The sequence below is a fragment of the Phoenix dactylifera genome, chromosome 3 (assembly GCF_009389715.1).
Source record: "Phoenix dactylifera cultivar Barhee BC4 chromosome 3, palm_55x_up_171113_PBpolish2nd_filt_p, whole genome shotgun sequence".
NCBI classification, from domain to species: Eukaryota; Viridiplantae; Streptophyta; class Magnoliopsida; order Arecales; family Arecaceae; genus Phoenix; species Phoenix dactylifera.
This window is the reverse complement of record NC_052394.1, coordinates 20,542,142-20,567,172: the sequence shown is the minus strand read 5'-3', so window position 1 is coordinate 20,567,172 and position 25,031 is coordinate 20,542,142. Positions and strand designations below refer to the sequence as shown.

The window sequence follows — 25,031 nt, the reverse complement described above, 5'->3', positions numbered from 1 at the left end:
CTCCACATTTAATCAACGCGCGCGTTTCAAATCTGGATCACTATGGTGAAATCAAAGTCTCGTTCCTACAGTGCTACCACCTCAGTGGTTGGGGTATATTTTTATCTCCATGCAAAATAACTGATTATAACAACTGCCACGCTTTTACATGTTGCTGTCCTCACAAAAATGAATGCAATTATGTCTGGTACTTTGAATGATGGTCAGCAGCGATCGCTAATATCCGCAATGTCTCGCGGAATCGCGCTCCCTTATGGTAACATGACGCCAGGGTGCTGACGTAGACACGGCCGAGCGCAGGAGCAATATATATTCTCCACCGAGGCGAGGGCATTCGCACCCAACTCTCTCGGGCCGAAGGAGCGTGCCCTAAAAGCCGAGACACCTCGTCTCGTCGTCCTTCTCTCGAGCTCTCTCTCTCCCCCTTCCCTTCCTTGATCTCGCTTCTCAAGAAAAGGGCGGCCAAACCATGTCGGGATCGTACGGCTCCGGTGGAGTGAACGACTCTGGCCCGCCGGCCCGCGGCGGCGGATACAGCAGAGGAGGCGGTGGGGGATACGGTGGAAATCCGTCGAATCGAGGTTCGTGGCTCCTCTTTTCTGCCCTTTCCTTGTTAATCTTGTTTCTTGGAGCGTTAATTTCGGTTTGGGTGAATCTAGGGTTAATTTGGCTTTACCGGGTTTTTTTTTTTAATAATTTAGGCGGAGGCGGTGGTGGCGGCGGATATCAAGGCGGCGACCGCGGCAACCGGGGAGGCGGCGGGTACCGTGGTGGGGGTCGTGGCGGCGGCAGTGGCCGAGAAGGGGATTGGCTTTGCCCGGCCCCTAGGTATGCCTGTTCCCCTTTCTATTCTTGCTTTCCCTCTCCAGGATTTCCTTTTTGGGAATTGTTCCTTACTAACGCTGAGATCTTGATCCAGTTGTGGGAATCTGAACTTTGCGCGAAGATCCGAGTGCAATAAATGTGGTGCTACAAGACCTGGCGGCGGCGGCACTGGTGGCGGCAGTAGAGCTGGTGGTTATAACAGGGGAGGAGGGGGAGGAGGTGGTCGTGGCGGTTATAATCGAAGTGGTGCAGATTACAGCAGAGGAGGTGGTGGTGGCGGTGGTCGTGGTGGTTATAGCGGAGGTGGCGGAGGTTATGATGGGAGCCGTGGTGGTAGGAGTGATAATTATGGTGGAAGAGGTGGTTCTTACAGTAGTAGTCAAAGTAGAGATGGAGATGATTCTGCTTATGCTCATGTTTCCCAACCAGCTCCGGCTTCGTATGGTGGTGGCCCTATGGGAAGTTACCCACTTCCTACAAACTCCTACGGAGGGAATGATGCTTATGATGCGGAGCCTGTTCCACCACCCATGAGCTATGGTGGGCCCCCTTCTTACCCCCCTTCATATGGTGCACCACCTCCCAATCCCTATGGAGGTGATGCTCCCTTTGCTCGCGGGGTTCCACCAGTTGATTATGATGGCGGGCATGCTGATCGTCCAATCCCTGGTCGTGATGGTGGCGCTCCTCCACGCTATGGGGATGGTGGTTATGGTGCTGCTGCTGTTGAGCCCCCTCTTCCGCTCAAGCAGTGTGATGAAAATTGTGGCGAATTTTGTGACAATTCAAGGATTTACATCTCAAATTTACCTCCTGATGTGACTACAGAGGAGCTTAGGGAGCTTTTTGGAGGAATTGGGCAGGTACGTATATGTTTGCTTTTCTTTTAATACTGATCTTCTTGTTCACTTATGCAATCCTTTTACACCATAATTGGTAGCATCTAAGCTAAAGCATGTGTGAGGATGAAATGTATGCGATAAATTAATATGAATTATGATAAGTTAAAGCTGAAAAGATGTAACAAGGGCTTCCTTGAGATGGGTGGTCGTTATTGTTGATAATGTCTACAGAGCTTGGTTGAGGCAGATGCTTTTTCCTCATGGCATCTTATAGTAAACAACAAACAGTAGTTACCAGGCCTTGCTTTTTTATGCAAGAACATGCACGGACCATTTTGGTCAGGTATCTGCTTTGCTGTCAATAGGTCCAACTTTTGCACTTTTCTAATGGTTCTGCTGTACTCATTAATTGTATGATCAGCATCTTTATTACTGTATTATGTGATTTGCCCTTTGTATCACCAAGAATTATGAGCCTTGAAACATTTTCAGCTTTATCGTTGAGTCACTGCCCTCTTATTGTAGGGATTGCGTAACAACCTAGAAGTACCAGCTCACTTAATAAAGAAGGCAATTGAAAGTAAAGAATCTCAAATCATCTCCTGTTAAATATACTCAAGATATGCAAGTATCAAAGAGTTGAATCTTATAGCCTTTCATATATGGTCTTCATATTTTGCCCCTTTTTGGATATTATAAGTCTTGCTAGATGCGTCCAAAGTGAGGATAACAAGATACTGGTAAAAGATGATGAATTAAAGAAAGATGGAGATTTTTTTTTTTTTGAAATTTGTTAGATGAACATTTTATTAGAGAAACTTTAATGGAAGAGATAGAAGTAGGGAGTTGTGAAGGTTCTCTTTTCTACAACTTATAGAATCGAGGTGGAAGTAGCTTTGAGAAGGACATGAAAGGGTAAGGCATTGGAAAGTCATGAAGGATATCGGGCTGATTTCGTGTACTAATTTATTTAATGGTATTTTGAAGATCAAACAAATCACACTATTGAAGGAGAAGTATTATGGTACCTATTTATAAGAATAAAGGTGATGTACAACAATTTCATATAATCAATTTAGATTTATGCTTGCGATCTTCTTAGTTGGCAATTGATAGGACATTATAAAGAGAGGGTAAAAATTCTAGATTTTTTTAATTTAATCCATCAGAAATTTATATAACGCTAAGAACGGTAATTTGGTGAACTTTAAGAAGAAAAATGCTAATGTATGTTAGACAAAAGTATTAAAAAATATATGTTAGAGCAAGTTTTACTGTCTTGATATCGAACTCCATACCGGTGCCATACTAGCACTGTGTCGGTATGGTACGATATGAAATTTTTTTGATGCACCGAGTGTCGGTACGCCACCCATACTGGATGCCGGTACTGAATCGGTGCGGTACGGTACGTCCCGTACCGTCCAGTTTAGGCTGGTACGGCGAATCATGTGCTAGAGCTTTGCAAGCGTATCAAGGATTTGCACCAAATCTATGTCTTTTTACACTAATTGTAGATTAATTTACAACTAATATTGAGGAAGATAGAGTGTGGTGCATGCTATTTGCAAACGATATAGTGTTGCTTGATAAGAATAGAAGAAGATTAGCTACTAAATATAATTTATGGAAAAAAGCTTTAGGGGGTAAAGGCTTAAAGATCAACAAAATAAAGATTGTATATTGAAGATCTTTTTTGTGAAAATAGAATGAATACGAAGTCCCAAATGAGATTTGACCGACAAGAGATACCACCAAGTGATGGGTTTCGTTATTTGGGATCTATTATACAAAATAATGGAAAGGTAGATGAATATATGTGTAATATGATTATAGTTAGTTGGATGAATTGAAGAGGTGCTTAGTAGTATTATTTGATGAATTCATACCTTTGTGATTTAAAGGAAAATTTTACATAATAGTAGTAAGGCTTGTAGTATTGTATGACTTAGAATGTTGGGCAATTAAAAGTAGTTAGGAGACAAATTGAGTGTGGCAGAAATGAGAATAAATCTAATAAAGCTGAAAAGGATATGTTGAAAAATGAGTAAATTAGAGGAGTTGCTGGAGTTACACAGGGATAAAGTGATGGGTAATTGATTTAGATGATATGGGCATATACAATGAATATTTGAGAAGGCTCTGGTAAGATGAGGTACTTTGATTTGTCTTACATTTGTAGGATGGAAAGACATAAAGCACCATGGATGAAAGCTGCGAAGAAAAAGATATGGAAAAGCTTGAAATAACACCAAGCTTGAAATAACACCATAGGTGGCCCTAAGTAGAAATTTTTGCTGAATTAGGATCCACGAAGCCAACCTTAGATGGCTATGATAGGCTTGATGGTTGTTATGTATATGTATATATGTATATATGTACTATTTATATATAACATAAACTCAATTCTTGTTACTATCTTGTAGGTCCTTTTGGAGCACCACCAATTTTTATGAAAACACGATCAAATGTTTACTCCTTTTATCTCATTCTTATTCTAATGTTTTTCATCATTAAACATTTTAATGATTGTTGAAGGAGAATACATGGGTACTTCTGATTGTTGTTTTGGACTTGGTACTTCACTAGCTGTTTATGAATGATGATGATCATCACTAAGTTAGCCCTTGACATAGTTCTGCTGCTAGGAAATTTATTTAAACAAGCCCAGTCATGCCTAGACCATCCATTAGTAATTGTAGATCTGTCTTCCTTTCAGGGAGTCTTCTTTTGAGCATAAGATTGAGTGCTACAAATCTAACCTTAGTTTTATATTTTAAGTAACATTGCCACTATCTGGTCCTTACAAGAGACTAGCTAGCGTGGGGTGAACTAGCTTTAATTTGAAGTATAGTTGGTACTGCATGTTCACTTCATCTATATCTATTTAAGGTTAGGAGTATAAATTTCTTGAGGACCGCTTGCTCGGTGAAATATAAATTTTCTGAAGAAGCTGAGACATAGAATCTAATTTTTGATGGTTGAAGCAGAGCTTTCATCCATGAGCAAGGAATTGTAGGACCTTAGAAAAAATTGCATTGTTATAATTTTACATCTAAACTCGTGTCATTCATTTCAAGACATACAAAAAAAAAAAAGCTAGTCATCACACAAAAGTTAGCTTCCCACTTCAAAAGTTCAAATGTCCACCTATCAAAGCAAGAATCTCATGATTAGGCATCGAATAAACTGATAAAGGGTCTTGGGGGACTACTAAGGTACTAGATCTGTGTAAAGGCTTAGCAACATCTAAGATGTTAGGAACTATCCATTTATGAACTTTAGAACTTGTTTCCACACTTTTGCTTCCACATCCACTTGCTTAAGGTCACATTCATCTTCCACCTCATAACTACTTTCTCTCCTAGATCCGCACTCTCCCCGTGAATATTCTCTTATTCTCGACTTTCTCCCCTTTCCACAAAATTCTCCTCTTATTACGACATTTAAATGGAATTCTTAATGTAATTTTTGATTATGTAAAGCCAAAGTAGAAATGTTTGGGGATTACGAGAATTTGATGCATTTAGAGTTACATAGATGCCTTTTTTTGTTGTTTTTAATTTAGTCGGCGCAATAATATAACTTGGAAATTGCGTTGGAATAGAATTTACATTTACATTAGCAAAGTTTTCATCTTCGAACATTCCCTGCGTATAGACTTTACATAATAGATGATCTATGGATGTCTTTATGAAATTTTTGAGTACATAAAGCCAAAGTAGAAATGTTTGTGGATTACAAGATTCTTATACATTTAGAGTTACGGATGTGTCTGTTTACCTTTTTTTTTCTAAAATTGGTCATCCCAATAATATAAGTTGAAATTACAATTGGATAATATTTTGCATTTACATTAGCAAAGTTCCCATCTTCGAACATTCCCTGCATATATATATATATATATATATATATATATATATATGTTCATTATTTACTTACTAGATGATTTATCGATGAGGATTTATTAGCTTTTGCTTCTGTAAACATAATACACAATGTATCAATGCAAAATATATATTTATCTAGTATTATTATCCATTTCATCTTTTTTTGGAATTTCATTGAACTATTTTATGTATCAAGCTGGATCTTGAATGTTCAGATGCTTTCATTTTTTAGGTTGGAAGGATCAAACAAAAGCGAGGCTACAAGGACCAGTGGCCATGGAATATTAAAATATATACTGATGAATCTGGGAACAACAAAGGAGATGCTGTGCTATCTTATGAAGATCCTTCTGCTGCACATTCTGCAGGAGGATTCTATAACAGTAAGTTTTAGCAAGTAATGTGTTTCTACTGAATTTCGATTTCTTTTAATTTAATTTTTGACTCTATAAAAAAACTGTCAGACTATGATATGAGAGGCTACAAGATTAATGTCACAATGGCTCAGAAGACTGCACCTAAAGCTCCTCCTGCATACGGGCATGGGTATCCAGTTCCCCTCTCTTCCTGCTCTCTCTACCAATTAGTGTTTTTAGCTAGATGATATGTCTTGCATAGTCATTTAAATGGTAGGAGCATGCATAAGTAGTAATTTTTCTTGCAATAGATTTCATGATCTCTTTTTTTTGTTCTGAAAATGTATAGATGTTATATGTTCATTTGCTTTTAATATCGTATATACTTATGGCTATAAAGGCAAATTTTAATTTATCGGTATGTTGCAATGTTTACAGTGTTTTGCTGGTTATACAATGCAATCTCTCTCTCTCTCTCTCTCTCTCTCTCTCTCTCTCTCTCTCTCTCTCTCTCTCGTGCGTGCGCCTGCTCATGCCATTTAACTAGGCCTCCATAATGTTGTTGCATAAGCATGAATGTGGGTTTCGGGCTCATGCATGATTAGTTTCCTGGGCCACTAAGAGCATAAAAGGGATTTGGGGCAAACTAGGTAGTGTATTTTGCTAATGTATTGTTATAATGGCTTGTCAGAGTTTAAGATATGATGATGTATGGCAAGATTTTGCCCAAGTAGGAACTATAAATCTTGTGTATGCCTTGGAAGTGAGAACATGAGGATTTGGTCAAGTAATTGTATGCAAATAATCTACTCAAGAAATTAGAGATGGATTTTTATATTGAAAAAAAGAAAACATGTTAGTCTGAAGTTGTCATGATTTGAAACATATAGTAGCTCGTGTACTTCAAGCTAACTTTTGTAGAGGGGCATGAAGTTCTGTTTCCATTTCCTAATCCTATCCCAACACCATATAAAAGTGCTTTTGTTTCCCAGCTGTTTTCAATCCCAGATGACCCCTATACTTTGAATAAGCTCCTACAACTGATCGGATTTTTCTAAAACCTACTCATATTCTAAGCCCATAAAATCTTCAATCTTTTGAAAGCTACAAAAGTAGTTGTTTTGGAGTTCAGACTGATCTCTATCACAAAACCAACTCACTAAGGGGTTGTTTGGTTGCCTGCAGTTGTGAGCATGCAGTTGCAGTTGGCAGCAATTGAGTTGCAGGAGCCCAAAACAAGTGTTTGGCTGCCTGCAATTCCAACTGCAGGCTGCAATTCAACTACAAAAAAAGCCCTAACTTGTAATTGGAACTGTAGCCAACATCGCAGTTCCAACCACAAAAACCCTGTAATTGAGAAAACTCTTTGGAAGGGGTCTCCTCACTACTCCAACCGTGCCCCTACTTCTCCACAATGTCCTTGTAATTGAAATATAATTATATCATTATAATATCATTATTAAATTAATATTATACTTTATAATAATATTGTTGTAAATATAATATTGCATAATATTATCATATATTACGTATTAGTATTATATTATTAGAATAATAATAGTAATATCATATTATTTTATTATAATATCATTTATTCTAATTATTATATTATATTATTACACTTTTATATTATTATAATATTAAAATGTATTATATTAATGTTATTACAAGATTATAATAATTTTATACTGTTGTAATATTGTAATATATATGGTACTATAATTATGATTATAATTGCATGTAGCAAATAATATGTAATAATCATTAGTTATTATAAATGCATATGATAATTAATATGTCTATTTATTATAATATCAAATTATTTTATACTCATATAATTACTACTCTTATGCTAATCCAATGATAATTTAATAGCAATATTATTTTCTTTTATAATTCAAAAATAATATATAAATATTATACAATGCAGAAAATGTGAGGAGTTCACTACTTCGTGGGGCCTACCTTTACCACCTCAATTACAAGGTAATCATATCTCTTTCGACATCAAACAACCAAACAACTATATCTATATTTTCAGTTCTCAATTTTAAACATTGAAAAAAGACCCTTCTCTACAACTTCACTTCCAATTGCTAGCAATTAAATTGCAGCTTCTAATTGAATTGCATCCAATAGAATTGCAGGCAACCAAACAGCCTCTAAAGGCCTAAATCCCACGGTCTTCAAGCTGGGCTGATGCTTTCTTCCAGCCTCCATGCACAGAGGAATTTTGCTTCACTTAGGCCTAGTTTATTGGCATGTTTTGTCCATATTTCCATCTCTCACTATTTATTCTTCTCCAAGAGTGGCGAGTGTTAGGGTGTTGATTGTCCACATCCAATCATCTTCCATCTGTGGTACCAACAAGAGCACCAAGGCCGCAACCCTTTGATCCAAGTCTGATTCTCTCTTATTTCCTTTGTTGGAGTTACTTGGTTCTTTGTCCCACCAATTCCCCTTCATTTTCTCTCTGTCATACGTATGTTCTTGAAGCAAGTCATCAAATTAATTAGCTCTAGAACTGCTAAATATATCAAATCCTCCATTTGAAGTTTGACAGAATGTTTTGTTGTAGAAAGTAGTCATACTCCATTCATATTGTATTGCTTTTTCATACAAAGCCAATATCTGTCTTTTAAGCTAAGGCTAGATTTGTAAATCTAGAGCATTGCAGATATAGAGCCTGGGAGAAATTTCATTTTGTAATTTCATAATACAGCATTCACTTTGCCAATTCGCGTATTCAACTGGAAGTAAGTGATTTAATGTTAAGGGTAATTTGATGATTCAATTATCTCAATTTGGCTTTTCTTGAAACTAACCACATACCCAAGCTAAGTTATAAACAATCTGTTGCCTCACTTTATCAGCACTTTTCACATCATTGCTCAAGCTTATGTTATATAAAGAAGAAAAATGTATAAATTAAGGCTTTTGTTATGTTTTAGAAAATCAGTTTTAGTTTGTTTTCTCAGTTGAGATTCTAGGGATGCATGTGTGTATATATGTAGGTGGTTTGTATAAATGTTTGCATGCAATTGTATTGTCCCTTTCCAATGTAGTAGTTGTAAACCAAGTAACCAACTATATAGTGGGATATTACGGGATGAAAAGTTATCAATAGATAAGCAGATGGTCTTTACATGTATTAGGGAAAATGGACTGAGCACTTACACAAAAATATTTATGCATGCTTCATATATCTGGTCTAATAGCCAAAAATTCTGAGACTTGTGGTTTTAGTTTGGGTCCCAAGCCATGGTCTTATTTGGTGATTAGGTTAAGGTGGCATTGGTGGGGCAGACCTAAACAGATCCAAACAAATATAATTTAGAATGTCGTAGTTGAACAATTCAAAAAATGACTCCTTAGTGTGGTGCCAAGATACTTGAACAGTATCACTGCTTGTTTATTACACTTAATTGATAGCAATATTAAAACAATGCCATTTATTTGCTTATGATAACTATCATTGATTGGATCTAGTGGTTTAACATGCTTGTGCATGTGCGTCATAACTAGTTCATTAAAGGTATCAATCTCACTTTTTTTGAGAAGTATTAATAAAAAAATTGTTCATTATTTTTAGGCAAGCCCGATCCCAACTATCTGATGTGAACATTATTACTTTCTTTAGGTCCTGTTTGGATGTTGGAGGATCTTATAGGTCTGACGTGATCTTCTGGTAGTGGGTTATTGTTTCATTGATACACTTGAACTCAAGTGCCAAGAGATCTTCTGACAAGATCTTCTGGTAGTGGGTTATCGTTTCATTGATCGGATCTAGTGGTTTAACATGCATGTGCATGTGCACCATAACTGGTTCATTAAAGGTATCATTCTCACTCTTTCTGAGAAGTATTAATAAAAAAATTCTTTGCTTGTTTTCAGGCAAGCCTGATCCCAACTATCTGATTTGAACATTATTACTTTCTTTAGGTTTTGTTTAGATGTTGGAAGATCTAATAGGTCTGACGAGATCTTCTGTAGTGGGTTATTTATTGTTTCATTGATACACTTGAACTCGAGTGGTCTAGAGAGATTGGAGAAACTAGAACATAACTAATCCCTGATTTCTTGGAGATAAGTCGAATCAGCTTCAAAAAGGGATTAACTGTCTCTAAGAATCAGGATGTGCCTGTTGCTGGCGGTCCTGAACTCCATGGACCACCTCTATTTTTATGTGGTTTTAACACCGAAGGCCCCTGCGGATAAGATCTGTCAGCATTCAAACGGCCTTTAGTGTCCTTTTATCCTTGCGAAGGCCTACATCTGCTGCTAGTACTAGCTTTCTCAAATCATTTCTCAAAACTTGCCTCCATGTTATTTGTTCTTCCTTATCTTTATCCATCTTTCTTTATCAGCCCAAGCTCGCAGTCTTAGATGGTTTTCACCACATTGTTGTCATTGGGCAAATCTCATGTGCTTCATCTAGTGCCCTAAATTTTCACCTTATTTTTCTTGGGTTTATAAGACAGGACATTCTCATCTTTGTCAAATTTGTTATATTTGCTTGAACCCTTATTTTCCACATAGAGTCTGTCTCTCTTTCTCGTGTAAGTTCTTTCTCAACTATTAAGACATATCTTTAGTTATATTCTTATTTCTGACCTATACTTTCAAAATATGTTAGGCAAATGAAATAATTTTTTAAAAATTGCAGTAGTTATGATCATATGACAGTCTTCCTATTACGCTCTGACCCATAGGCACAAATCAGAGCGACAAACGACCACACATCTGATAGGGTTTGGTCCTATAAGAATTTCTTATTTTCAAGACTAGTTTTTTCCCCAAGTAACAATGAATAGGCATAGGTAAATTTTGGAGCTTTAATGAAATTCTAATATAGAATTCCAAAGTTAAATATTCCAAAATCGAAAAATCAGACATAGACTCTAATGCTCAGCCATAACTCCATCTGGGCTACTTAGCAGATGAAAAAAATGACAAGGGAGAATAGTGAGCTAATAGGCCAGTAAGTTACCTTTACATCTCTTGTTAGATCAAGCATATAATATAAAAAAATGTTTATGTAATACAGGTACCGTTGTCAATTGTAATGAAAGTAAATTTTGCAAAGTCAGGAAGGAGCTTCAGAAATGGCATTAAGAAGTTTACCAACATAATTGATTCACCTTTTAGAATGACACAATGAAAAAAATGCATCTTGTGGAGAAAACCCTTTTTATAAAATTTTCAATAATTGCAATTACGATTCTACCCTCTCTTAGTCTTCATGATTACGGTCACAATTAGCCCCGTGAGAAAGCTCGAAAGAGACTAGCTCCCAAGTCCATCCGATCAACCCTATTGGCTAGGCTCAAAAGGAACTAACTCTGAACATATTTTTGTTAGTGATTAGCCTCATTGGCCAGGCCCAAAAGAAACTAGTTTCTGAACATGTATTACCAACGATCAGCCCTGCTGGCTGGGCCTGAATCATAGTTAGATTAAAGAATGAACATTAAATTCATTCTAAAACCATTTGATTATAGATCTTTCTAATACCAATGAACTTTCAACAATATTTAATAACTCATTTCATATGTTTCCATCATGCAAAATCAACCAACATTCTTTTGATACATGAAAGTTCAGCAACATGCTTATGCTTGATCCATATTTCAGAATCATTTTTTGTACAGGGCAAACATAATATTTAATTTTAATCATGGAATATCTATAAATGAATTTTATAAATTCAATTTCAAGTGCTTTAGCTATTTTTCCAAACACATCTAAAAACCAAGTAAAATAAATTTCTAATCCGATCATATGACATGCACAGTAAAAATGTTTTGGGGGTAGACTTACATATCTAGATTGGCAAGATGCCAAAATTCTTCCTAACAAGGCTATGCACGGCCTGGAAAAAAAGGAGAGAGAGGGATGGGGGAGAAATAAGTTGACCCAAAATAAATGAAAATTGTTACTCTTTTATTGTCTAACATTCTTGTCGATACATTATCTTCATTCTATTTTAGATTGTAATATCTAATGAAAAGTATAGCTTCATGAGCAAAGGCTCCTATCATGATGAACCCTGCAATGTATTGTAATGAGTATATAACTCAACTTGAGTAGTAAAGTCTTATGCATGAATGCATAACCAGGTAAATAGTATGTATTGAGGTAATATGGAAGTTTTAACCTCTGTAGAGGCTAGAGCAGGACCTAATTGAGAATGGATCGAATTATCAATTGTGTTGTAAAGATGCTTATGCCCATGTCCTAATTGACCCCGGGGTGGGGGTTGATGAGGACCAAAAAGTGGCTATTTCATAGTGGAGAGTTAGTGATTACCTCGGATGTTGGCCTTGGCCCCTATGCTGGATGCTCCTTAGAGGTGTAAGGGTCCTAATTAGAGAGAGATTGCTAGCCTTAAATCTAGAGGTGTCATGGAGATAGAGAGAGAAGAAGACTTGGGCGAGGGGGTTTTCAAGTGAGAGAGTGAGAGAGAAGACTCGGAGGATGGTTCAGCTAGAGAGAAGAATCAGGGAAACGGGCTCAACTGAGAGATAGATGGAATCCATGATTTTTTTTTTTGGGAGGGGCTGGTGGTGGGGTGAATTATTGGTCAACATGGCAGCATCAATCAACGAGGCGATGAGCGTCTGCGGCCTCGGCAAAACAAGGCAGCAGCTATAGCGAAATGGGGAACTATGGAGAGAAGATGGAGAAGGGCGGTCAGCTTCGATGTTGGCAAACGACGGTGATCGGAGACAAATCTAGCATAGGCGCAAAGTAGGGTAGGCTGGCGCCAAAGAGCAAGAGTGAGAGAGATTAACAATTAGGGGAGGTGGAGCGGAAAAAGAGAGGAGGCTCTAGTGCCGGTGGTAGGCAAGTGAGGATTGACTGTGATCAGTGGAGGAAATGGAGGATAGGCGAGAGCAGGGCCAGCTCAACCCTTAGGCAACTAAGGTGGTCGCCTAAGGCTTCGGCCTAAAGAAGGCTCCATTGTGCCCTTGAGAGTATTCTCGACTTCGTAAAGCAGCAAGGCTAGTTTAGAAAAAAGATCAGAAACACAAAGAAGTAGATAAAAAAAGCGAGGGTTAGGGATGGAAGAGTGAATGTTGTAGCAAAGGAGATGAACTCGAGGCGGGAGAAGCCTAGGAAGATGCCGGAGAAGCGATTGTATGACGGCGATATGGTTGAGGTCGACAACGGCAGAGCAACGACCGTTGCCGCCGCGCTTGGCTATCTCCATCATCGGCCATTTCTTGAACCCATGCTTCTTCTTGGACTCTAAGAGAGAGAGAGAGAGAGAGCCAACTGAGAAAAAATTTCGGTGGGTCCGCCTTTTTGTAAGGTGTAGACGGCCTCTGTGCGTAGAATATATGTGTGAGGATCTGCTGTCCGAGTTATTTTCGTGGACCCATTGTATCCGTTGCTGCATGGCGTCATACGAAACCAAGGTGATGCCAATACTTGATGCTACAGTGGACGACTTAGACCTGTCATGGCTTCGCGTGTCCAGGTGATTTGACTTCATCCATTTCAAAATGGATAGCTCGAGGCAAATGGGACAAATGAATATGATAAGGAAGGCCCATTGGCCGAAAAACTCTGGCTGACCAATCTTTGGATTCCAGAAAAATCCATCTTTCCTTTGAGTCCTCCTGTGTTAATATATAACTAGCTAGATCCAGAATTTTGAGCTAAAATTCATCATCTCTAACTGGGTGAATTTGGGTTTCATAAAAACTAGTGTTACAGGATATTTATGGTCAAGGTCGTGGTCTTAGTTGAGATGCACGCTCGACCGATAAGTCTAAACTTTAGACATAAATCAAGCTCGGGTTGAGCCTTTGAATCTTAGTCCATTTGTCAATGGCAACCAGTCAAGCTATCATTTAATAGCTCGGTTCAAAGTGTATTTTGATTTGATGAAATCAAGTTTTATAAGATAAATGATCGAAGTTAGGATTTTAGTTGAGATGCACACTCAGACTGATAGGTCTGTAAACTTTGTAGACACATCAAGGCCAGGTCGACTCTTTACATGTAAATTTCATATACGCATCCAAGAGATCTTCGGATCTAGTATCAAAGAAATTTGTTAAATGGCACCCCCCACCCCTTGGAGTCCTTAATTTTGATGGGACTGTTAGAGGAGAAAAGGCAGCAAAAGGCTTTATAATCTGAGATCATAATGCCCAGCTATTGTGGGCAGCTGGTAGGCCTCTTTCTTGTTGTTCTGTTTTTCAAGCTGAGTTAGTGATAGCATAGGAAACAATTAAATGTGCTGTCAGGACCGGCTCAACCCTTAGGCGACTGAGGCGGTCGCCTAAGGCCCCGGCCTAAAGAAGCCCCCCTTAGTGAATTCGCCTTAGGACCCCAAATGCATTGAGTCGCCCCTGAGCGAGAGTGCTGTGACAGTGTCCAACAGTGGGGAACTAGTATTGGTCTCTTCGCTGGAAGAGGGAGAATGACTCGTTGAAATAGGGGAGAGGATTGGAGAAAGGCAAGGAGGTGGCAATTCCACTCTTGCCTTTGCCCATGCCAGCTTGCTTAAGTGGTGTATCCACCGATGGACTTGCATGCGGCAAGCAGGGAAAGCTACCTGTCTCAGGTAGAAAAGAGGGAAAGTCAGCCTCTCCTGGCTGGTTGGCTTGAAATGGAAGGTCTCTGGTGATCATTGGGGTGACTGTGGGCTAGTCTGAAGCAGGAGGTGATGATCATGGCGATGCTAGCCTCTTTGAGGCTAGGTTGGCCCAAGATGGAAGGAGGTGGCGATCATGGTGATGCCAGTCCCTCAGGATGGTCGATCATGCATTGTGTACATAAAATCCATCTAAATGCCACTTAGCTATACTTCCTTCCAATTTCTATGTGGGTGCATAAGGATATGGATGCAGGTAGGTAGCATTTACAAGTTTTTCGCTATGCATGACTTTATATTGTGCACTCATATGTTTTTTTTGTATATTGGTTCCTAAGTGAAATCTTTTATTTGCAATCCCTTTTATCTTTATATTTGCACATTAATCCCAACAATCCTGTAACTCTTTGCATACAAGCCTCTTGAGTTTACTTAACAAGACCTAAATGGAGTATTTCTGGTTTATTCGTCTAATACTGTCAGTTTTACTAGTCGTTCCATTTTATTGACTATTTTGTGCTGAAAAAGATGGCAGAGAGAGGGAAAGGTGGGTGGGGGGAGAGCAAGGATGAGAGATGGTAGGACAGACTGAGGTGAGAGTAGGAACAGAGGAGACTTAGATAACCGATCTTTTTCCAAGGTTATTTAGTCTCATTCCAACTCTAGTAATTCTTAACCACGATTTGGTTAAAGTAACACTAGCAGGAGGACTAATAGACGTAACAGAGCAGATTGCAGATTGGAGGGATTAACATGCAAATATGAAAGATTATAGATGTAAAAACCAGCAAAAAAAGCCAATGTAGTTTCTGTCTCTTCATGCTAAAGAGTAGGTTATGGCATTGTGGGTTTTGAGCTAAGAGGGACTTCTGTTTTCCTAACGTGATAAGGATTAGCACATATTGAAATCAAGTATAGAAACTTTTTGTAAGAACAATATCGCGGCATAATATCACGTACAAAAGAGAGAAGCAAGAGAGAGGAAAGATAGCAAACAGGATTATTTTTGGCAGAGTTGCATTTTTTTGTATTACCCCTCAAAATGGGGGTTTGTGTTTGCGCATTAGGTGTGTAAAAATATTCACCCCAAAATTGTGCCCACTCTTGTGATAATTATCCTTATTGAATTTTTTTTCTTTTGCGTACGTGCGCGCGTGTGCATGTGGCGTGTGGTGGAGGTCCCCGGCCCCCCCCCCCCCCCCCCCCCCCCCCCCCCCCCCCCCCCCTCCTCTTTTCTGCTGGCGATCCTTATTATTTTAAGCTGCATATTTTCTGAAATTGCCTATTATGATGAGCTAAGAACAACGTTTTACTTTCTTGGAGCAGAGGTCGGAGAGGTGGATATGCTGGTGGTGGAGATAGGCGTCGAGACAATTACCGTGATGGTGGGGGTCCTGGACCTGATAGGTACCATCATGGAGGCCAGCGCACCCGTCCATACTGAATTGACATTTTATGTACTGAAAATGTCATCTCAAAGCTGTTTCTATTCATATTCACATGAGTTGTACTCAAAAGGAGGAGCTGAAGGTAGGTAGTTCAAATTATCATAGCAAACCTAGTTTTTCTATTGTCAAAGATGTTGGATGGGACTTTGAACTGATGGATTTTGACATGGAACTTGAACTGTGTTGTGTGGATCTTTTAGAGGCCAGTGGAAATAATCTCCAAATTGCTGTTATGTTTGAAAATTACAGGTGAGTTCTGCTCTTCTCGCTTGCTCGTCATCATTTGTCTGCCTCATATGGTCATATACTGATGCGTTGTATGTTTGTGTGAACTGAAATGCACCCGTCTGGCGATACTGTACGAGCCAAGTAGCCGGGCATGTGAAACATAAGGCTTCTGCTTTTATTCATGCCAAGGGCGCTTGTCCGTGCACCAAGTCTGAAAGGCAATGTTTGTTGGCTGAATGCTGAGCTATCCTCATTGCATCAGGATTTTTTTCCCCTCTAATTTTCTATGGTTGTATTCTTGTTTTCTTTTTTTTTTCTTTTATTTTTTAGCCTATCACCAGACATCATCAGAAATCGTGCTTATGGCGAGAGTGGTTTTCATGGCCATGCAGTTATCATCTATCAGCTTTGGTTGAGCTTGGCCAAAATTGCTTTTGGTTTATGTGCTTATTGGCCTGTCCAACCATGGAATTGCTCTGCCCGTTTACGGGAACAACTGGTTTTCCATCGGTTAACGTAGTTGCAATTGCTACTTGTTTGGAGACACCTTGTACTTGCTGAATTGACACATTTCGGTGGTGATTTTTGATTCTTCATCATCGATCCAGTACCATTAATGGCTTGACAGGTTAAACACGAGTGTTGTGCAACTTCTTTTCTTTTTCTTTGTGGCGATTGAAATATTGTAATGATATTGCTCCAGCTTTGGCCTTGGCCGTCTGATTTGTGTCGTCGCTCTTCATTTCTTTTTGGTAAAATTTTACGGTCCCACGTATCTTAATAATTTCTCCCTAATTTGCCCCCGTGGGTCTCTGATCTGTTAGATGTGGAACGCTAAAAATGAGTTATGGATGACCTATGATGGATTGGATATCATATTTTGAGCATCATACCAGTCGTTAGATTGAAAGTTAAAAAACTCATACATGAACCATGGCACTTTTACCAACCTACTGATTTTCAGGAGAATGTTGAAGGTACCAAATCCCCCTCCCACCACCATTAGATCGGTATCTTATTATTACAGCCGACTCTTTTGCTTAACCTCAGAAATCATAAAGTTCTCAGGTCAGACACTCTATTAGAACTTTGTTGAACACCGTGCAAGTTCTCAGGTCAGACACTCCATTAGAACTTTGTTGAACACCGTGCACCATACGCCCTCCGAGCTTCCACCATTTCCATATGCCCCTGAACCTGCTTATGAAGACTTGGTCATATAAATTTTCTGATATCCTTCCCTAACAAGGCCAAGAAGAAACAATTGGATCCTTGGGCATCTGCATGGTCCTGTAGATAACATGTTACTATATGGAAGCGGCAATTTGCAAGTGAATGTCGATGTGTTACAGAAACAGATAAGAGGCAAAGGCTGGTGGGTAAATTGACATTAGTCCATCAAAATAAGTGATTACAAGGCTATTATTGACAGAAAGGTTAACATACATTTTGTAATGCAATCTAGCAATCTAGAATGTTTGCCTTCTGCTAATAATAGAATCTACATTAACAAAGCGATATTCTATAGTAGTTGAACTTAGAATTCACTTCAGAGTCTTAACAGCTGGATACAGTAGAGCATATTTCAGTGAGAAAGGTTAAGATACAAACTGTTAGGCACCATAATGACATAACGACATCCATATAATACTCGGAAAAAGGCGAGAAAAACCATATATTTGAGAGATGGACAAGAAGTCGCATTGATGCAAGCAAATTGAGCTGTAGGAAAGCAGTATTTGTAGGATGTAATCTAAGATGCATTATTCATCTGATAGAATTGATTAACTTGAATTAATCCCTAACTGTTGTTTGTAGGATCATGCAATTCATGTCTCCGGAGCTGCAATAATCTACCATAGTCTATGACATCAAAGCTAACATAACATTCAAGGTTGGTCCAAATAGGCATGCTTCGACCACTGCTGGTCTGCTGGTTTGACAAATTTGGCTTAACAGCAGTTTGTCTGTTTCGAAAAACCTTGAAACAGATTTTCGAATTAAAGATTATCCCTATTAATTATAAATAAATAAATACCTTTTAAAAACTATGGCATAGACTTAGAGAAAAGAAACAATTTACATGGCAGGTCTGCTTTTTGCTTAACCATGATGCCATGCCAATCTAGCACTTAAGGGCCCTTTCAGTTCAGAAATTTTAAGGGTGCATTTGGGTGCACAAGCAAATTGCAATTTTCATGATTCTCGACTTCCGAATTTACAAGGTTCCATTACCTAATAATAGGTGTTTAGGTGTACAATGCCATAGCCTTAGAGTCCTAAAATTACATTATCAAAAACTCCGAGCATTCTCAAGTTTCATTTTGTTTTCTCTTTATCATTATCAAAACCTCTACTTTGAGCAGAATTTTCTAGTTTCATTGTTTCCCTCTTTATCATCTAACACTTTTCCCCATTTTTAGACCCCTTTTAACTAACCAAAACATTCTAAAAAAACTTAAGCTTCAAAATCCACAAATTTTAAATTCCAGAAGAGCATGAAATCATGATTTTGAAATTGAGAACCTCAAAACAAATCTGAAGATCAGTCATCATTAAAATTTCCAAAAAAGAAATTATCCGGTCAATTTGTTAAACGAAAAATGATTTGTTTTTAAAATGTTTATTAGAAATTTACTTGGCCAAATGAATTTCCTTCAGAATTACATTAAAAATTATGAACCAAATCACATTTACTTCTGATCAATCTTAGTGCTTCCATTCAAAAATAGTCAAAAATAGTCCCTTCACCAACATGCAATTGCAAAAACGTTTTCAGTAATGGTACCAAACACCGTCCCTTATCAATACGAATCAATACAACATGTTTTTGTACTCAGGGGAAGCAATTTATGACCCAACCCACGAACTTGACCCGCAACTAACCCGATTTAAGCAGGTTTAGGTTTGGCGTAAATGGGCTTAGGTCACAAATGGATCAACCCAACCTAATCCGTTCATTAAAGAGGTTCAATTCAAGTTCAAGTCCTGAACGTTTAACCCGTTTAATATAAGGATTAGGTCATGACCCATATAACCTATTTAACCAGCTTAAAACTTGTGTAATCTATATAACCTGATTCGACCTATTTTTTATGCGAGTCGGGTTAAGTTACCTATTTAATAAAATGGTTGGACTTGGTTTTGGATTTTTGATTCTTTTAGTAAACAAGTTAGGTTTGAATTGACAAATATATGACTAGACCTGCATCCGACCCGACTCATATCTGGCCTGACTCAACTCAATTGCCACCTCCACTTGTACCGGCACATGGTACATTGTTGGGTTAACACAGAACCCTTACCGTGCATCCTCAAGAGTGTAGTATTGGTAATACTGTGTACCAAGTTGGAAAGATATTATGCCTTAGACTAAGAACGAGTTGATACTTAAAACCTAGCTGTAAATAGTGTTATGAAGCCATCGAACTGTCTCAAACCGCTCTCCAAGCAAGACCACAAGTCAGTGGTTCAATCATGGGCTATCATCTTTGGAAAGGGAAAAACAAGTAATCAAATATCTCTCCTTAATCCATAGTACCCCATTCTCTTCAGAACCCTACCCACATTATCCATTTCATTGTCTTGCAATCCATGGGCAATGGCTGGTAATGATGTCCAATCTTTCTGATGAAGATCACTGTCAAGAGATGAAAGAGAACCACACTAACCAATCATAAGACTTGCTTGTTAGTAATAGAGAAAGGGGAGTGGCCCTACAAAGTCCTGCTAACATCAATGCAGGATGCTAGCTCTCTTTACCACCAAATCCAAGTGTGACCACTCTATCACTCTAATGAGCCTCTAGATCATTGTTGCTCTAATTAGCCTCTTGCCTCAATATCACAAGCCCTTTTTTCTCTATCTGGCAGATCCAGGTATGTCACCTATCTAATATGGTCAATTTGGATTGTTGAATCACTCTGACCAATTATTCATTTGGCTTAATTTCCCTCCATCGCCCAAAAAAAAGCCTTTTTTTTGTTAAAGATAAACCCCCACTAGCCCCAATATCCAATATAGCTTTGGTTATTTTATGGCTGGCATCCTTCTTTTTCCCAAATCCAGTGCGTTTTTTTCATAATGGCTACATCTTTTTTTATTACTCATAACCCACAGCTTTTAGAATGTGCTATTTCTTTCAAAAAATCAAAACCGCCAATCGTTCTTCCTGTTATTACCCACCTGTTTTTTTTTTTGCATTTTCTTTGCGACAAAATCAGACACAACTTATATTCATTATTTTTTATATGCATCCACTTAGTTTATGGCACTTGAAAAGAGTTATGCAGTAATTCTAGCAGCCTAAAAAAAGCTACATTTTAATTACAATAAAGGAAATATTCTTCACTTTCGTTTCAATCACATCCTTGTTACCAGGCCTTGACAAACAACTAATCTTTAAGTGAAGTGTCTCATCCAATTTTTCAAAATTATTGTGAAATATTTAATAACAAGTGGTCAGCATCAAGCACCATCACCAAATCATGAAGGGATCCCAAACAACCAAATATATGATTCTTTTACATGGTTCATTAGAAAAAACACCAGAGCCAATTGCTTTTAGACCTACATTCCCATTAGCGAATCAATGAAAAGGATCTTCCCCAAGATGTCAAGCAGACATATGAGATGCTCCTCATCCACCATACTATGAAAAGTTGCACAAATCCTTCAAACTGGCCTAAGAATCCTTTTGTCAATATGCAGCAAGAATAGAAGCAACAACAGAGGACCCTATCACAGATTTGCATCATGATTAACCTTATTTTAGGATCTAATTTGCACATGTCAAAAAGATTCATTTGAGATTTAAACCTGCAACTTCTATTTTTTAGGTTTATAAACTTAGCCAGCCAAATTTATCACTGCAATGGTACTTTTAGAGTATGTGTTTCAGTAATCTCCACAGCCATATAACTATTTTTTTTGTTAAAACCTAAATAGAACGTCTACAAGGTAGGTAGAGGTTTGATTTATGAATAAAGGCGAGACCATCCCTTGTCAAGAGTACTAGAAAAGCCACGGACTAGAATTCCTTATGAAAAGATCTCCTATAGTCATATTGTTTATTAAAGTAGTTTTTGAAGCAAATATGATAATAACATACCTCATCTATGAATTTTCAGACCAGGTTGCTTTGAACAAAAATTAACAACACATAATTGAAGATGTGAATTATGCTAATAAAAGGCCAAACTTGCAGAAGCAGAATAGTTTGATGATTGAGGAGATCTAAGCACTTCAAATTGACAAATATATTCAAGTATCGCTGTCACACGGTATTTAAATTGGACTATTTGTCTTATAATTAGTTATCCTAAATGAACATAGTTTCTTAAATGAAAATTTGCCATCTTCTCTTTTCATGGCCCCTCTTTAGTAAGGAATTTTAGACAAGTTGCTCACTAGTTATATGAGCTTAAATTGCAACTGCTATAGTAGGTCTCCCCATTAACTACTCTTCTATAATTCTTAGCTGGACCCTCTCTTATCTATGGTCACCTTGCTCAGTTGAACCAACTCTTAGAGAATTGACATCAGCCTGACATCTTACTGTAGTAATCTGTTCAATCCTTCCATAGAGCATTTTGGACTTGGAGCTGTGTGCTCATAAATCAGAATGCGATTCTAAAGGCAATGAGATGCCTTTATATCAAGATACCATTGGCCATAAGGAGACTGAACTTGAAGATAAAAAAATTGCTAACAAGATCAATGTCATTTAGGAGACAAGTGTGTACCCAGAGGTCAAGACTGTCCATGTGATATCATTTTGGCATTGATCTAAATGAAACAAATTAAAGGAGAGAAAGGAGTATGATACAAAGATTACCTTCAAGAGATGGAAAGAAAAGAATGTTTTAAAAGAACATATGATTTCTAATACAGAAGGTAAAAGTTTTAAGAAATAAATAAGGATGTTTGTTTTAAGCTAAAAACTAATAGATAGTGTTTTGAAATTTATGAAGAACAATGACAAATTTCTATATGTAGAACTCTGAAGAACAGCGAAACTAATAGATAGTTTTAAGCACATAAACACTAAAAGATAATGTTTTGAAACTGGAGAAGGAGCCACAGTGAGAGGCAAGATACAGCCAGCAGTCACAAAGAAAACCATGAAGGATGTTGGTGTATTAAACTAATAAACTAAATTATTACTTTCTTCTAAATGGAAGAGGATGATATAAATATTCCTCCAAAGCATAGCTTTGCATTCGTAGACATGTTTTAGATGTATATGGAACTCCTACATAAGATCAACATAACATCCAATTTTTTCAATTATTAATGCTGATTTAACTATCAGGTCTTTAAGTCTATATATCAGATCATCTCTTTCTGTTTATTATCATCCATATTGCACTAGTCCACAAAAGAAGTATTGCAAATGAAGACTTCGACAAAGTTTACTACTGCATCTAGTATTAGTGACTTCTAGATCTAAAAGAGATGCTATAGATTACTAAGAGTTAGAGCGTTTAAGAATTATAATAGAAACACAAGGCACATCTAGGTCATGACAAATAAAATTTTCTTTGACAGTTCATGAAATCAATCTCAAGTCCTATGCTAGACTCTGTAAAAATTAATGACAAGTTTGACCACGAACATGAGAGTATGGCAGCAATAAAAATATAGAACTTGAAAAAAAAAACAAATTCAAAAATTATTGCTGGAAAGACAACTAATAAAATTTAATTGTTAAGCAAATGAGTGTTGCAACTGGAATGTAAGTAGCCATTATATTCTTCTTGCCAATTTTATCTATTAATACAAGTTTGATCATACCAAATCTGAAATACACCATTTATATATGGACACATAGTAAATGCTCACAAAATAAATATATCCCCCACATAATGTGGCAAATTTAAATTCTACCATGCAGTAAAATTGGAAAAGGAGGCAACTTACATGAAGGATACACTCAGATGCGGTGAAGTACAAGCTGGGAGTTGTGACAAATTGTATAATCATACTCAGACTGCACAATAGATTGTCGCATAACAAGAAAGTGATGTATTTTAAAAATGTAGTGAGGATAAAAAACAATATGAGAAGAAAGTTTCTCCAGATTATATGCATCCTCTGAATTAAGAAGCAGCTTATAGTATGGCATGATGAAAATTGAAGATCTTTTTATGAGTGGGAAGAATATTTAAGCCTGTGCAGAGGGGTTTTTTTATTTTTTAATAGTGGCTAGGATAATTTTTATCTGAATATTCATAAATCAGTATAGTCTCATCATTATTCACCACATATGATTTGGAGAGATATAAATACCACAAGGTATGTCCAACTGTAATTTAATAAGGTTATGGGGCTGCACTCTCTATGATGTTTGTACAACAAAAGCATTGAAATCACTTTTCATGTTCTATGTAATATATCTATGGAACTGGTGCACAGTACACTTAAGGTGGTATCTGAGTTTCTTAGTAGCATTCCTAAAAGGTGATATTCTTATAGTAACAATCAATTTCAATTTAATTTAGCTGAGTCAGTTTAATAAATACTTTGTTGCCATTAATACTACTAAACCTTAATATAACTGTAATTAAATTCTTCCTTGAACTTTCATGTATTATTAAGACGTCCCCCCCCAAGCCCAAATTCTCACCATTTCAAAAATCAACCACCTCTGATTGCTTGTATTATTGTTCCATAGGCCTACATCATCAAAACTTGTTTTCATCACATTATAATCTATTACTTTGTGAAACTCTCAAGCTTCGGCAAAGGCCCCACTCCTCTCCATAAGGTACTTCTTACATCTCTTCCTCAACACTGTCATCATTCCTTTTTCATAAATTATGCTGGCAGCCTCTTTATTTGCTTACATGCCAATCCATGACTTATTGTTGCCAAGTATAATTTAATCTTTCACCAGCTTGCAATAACTCTGACTTGGGCAACTGAAACTCCACAAGCCCCATGGCGTCCATGCCCCAGGCTATCTCAAATAGGTCCACAGATCAGACCTTAAAGAAAACCCAATCATGATGATACATTCTCGACAGAAACAGAGGGAAAAGAAAGGACCACTGACACACTCCATGGGTCTTGTCCCCACTGTGACGCAACACAAATAAGCGTGCCCCTTGTATCCTTCACATTGGACCTATAAGCCCTCCTATCGTGCTGCTTCAGGTAACCCGCAGATTCCGAACCACCTGCTCATGTGATACAGATGGCTGTGATTAAAGCAGGCCTCGCCCTCTCTCTCACTCCTTTATTTTGTTTGAACAAACCACACCTTGCCTTAGGAGATGAGAATGAGAGTACATGAGAACTGTGATTGAGAGAGAAATGGAGAGAGAGGGAGCAGCGATGAGAATGAGAGTACATATCCTCTTAGGGAGGTGGCGGTGCAGAAGCAGTAGCTTTCTTAGCGAGGAGCCCATTACCTATCTGCAAAATAAAATATCCCCAAGACAGACACACAGACATACACCCACAGACACACACACACACACATTCACTCCCATATCCCATGTCCAGGTAACACTGCTCAGTTTGAGTAATCACAGATGTACCATATACCATATAATCCTTCCCTAGTTCTTACATTAAAATAATAAAATGTCTCAGAACCAATGAAATCAACCAAATCTACTTCAACAAACTTGAAATCAATTTAACACTAACTTTTCGGGTTTTTTGCATGGATACGCTTCTAAATATCGGATTTTGTATGAATATCCTTCCAAAATTGATATTTGCATGTATACCCTCATAAAACTCTGTTATTGTACAAATGCCCATAATATAACGGTTGTTCTAACGGTGTGAAAAAAATCATATTTATATTAATTAAAAATAAAATA

At 37.7% G+C, this 25,031-nt stretch overlaps 1 protein-coding gene across 13 annotated transcripts; it reads left to right on the top strand.

Annotated features, from left to right (window-relative positions):
• Positions 1-279: 279 nt before the first annotated feature.
• On the top strand, positions 280-16,917 carry LOC103722407 (transcription initiation factor TFIID subunit 15b-like). Of its 13 annotated transcripts, XR_005511211.1 has the most exons (9): positions 280-581; positions 702-828; positions 920-1,688; positions 5,790-5,940; positions 6,022-6,103; positions 15,848-16,051; positions 16,170-16,218; positions 16,343-16,486; positions 16,590-16,917. XR_005511211.1 is itself a non-coding variant. In XM_039124945.1 (6 exons), the coding sequence occupies exons 1-6, from the start codon at positions 470-472 to the stop codon at positions 15,963-15,965; spliced, it is 1,359 nt and encodes a 452-aa protein (XP_038980873.1). In that variant the 5' UTR covers positions 280-469; the 3' UTR covers positions 15,966-16,916. The 13 variants fall into 13 exon arrangements, 2 of the variants coding, with proteins under 2 accessions (XP_038980873.1, XP_038980872.1); XR_005511210.1 differs by lacking the exon at positions 16,343-16,486 and having other exon boundaries at positions 16,528-16,917; XR_005511209.1 differs by having other exon boundaries at positions 16,343-16,917.
• The last annotated feature ends 8,114 nt before the right edge of the window (positions 16,918-25,031 follow it).

Excerpts from the sequence above, each read along its gene's own strand:
- LOC103722407 (XM_039124944.1), top strand. The coding sequence starts at position 470 with ATGTCGGGATCGTACGGCTCCGGTGGAGTGAACGACTCTGGCCCGCCG. Across the intron at positions 582-701 it reads TGGAAATCCGTCGAATCGAG|GCGGAGGCGGTGGTGGCGGC; the intron begins GTTCGTGGCTCC and ends TTAATAATTTAG. Across the intron at positions 829-919 it reads TGGCTTTGCCCGGCCCCTAG|TTGTGGGAATCTGAACTTTG; the intron begins GTATGCCTGTTC and ends ATCTTGATCCAG.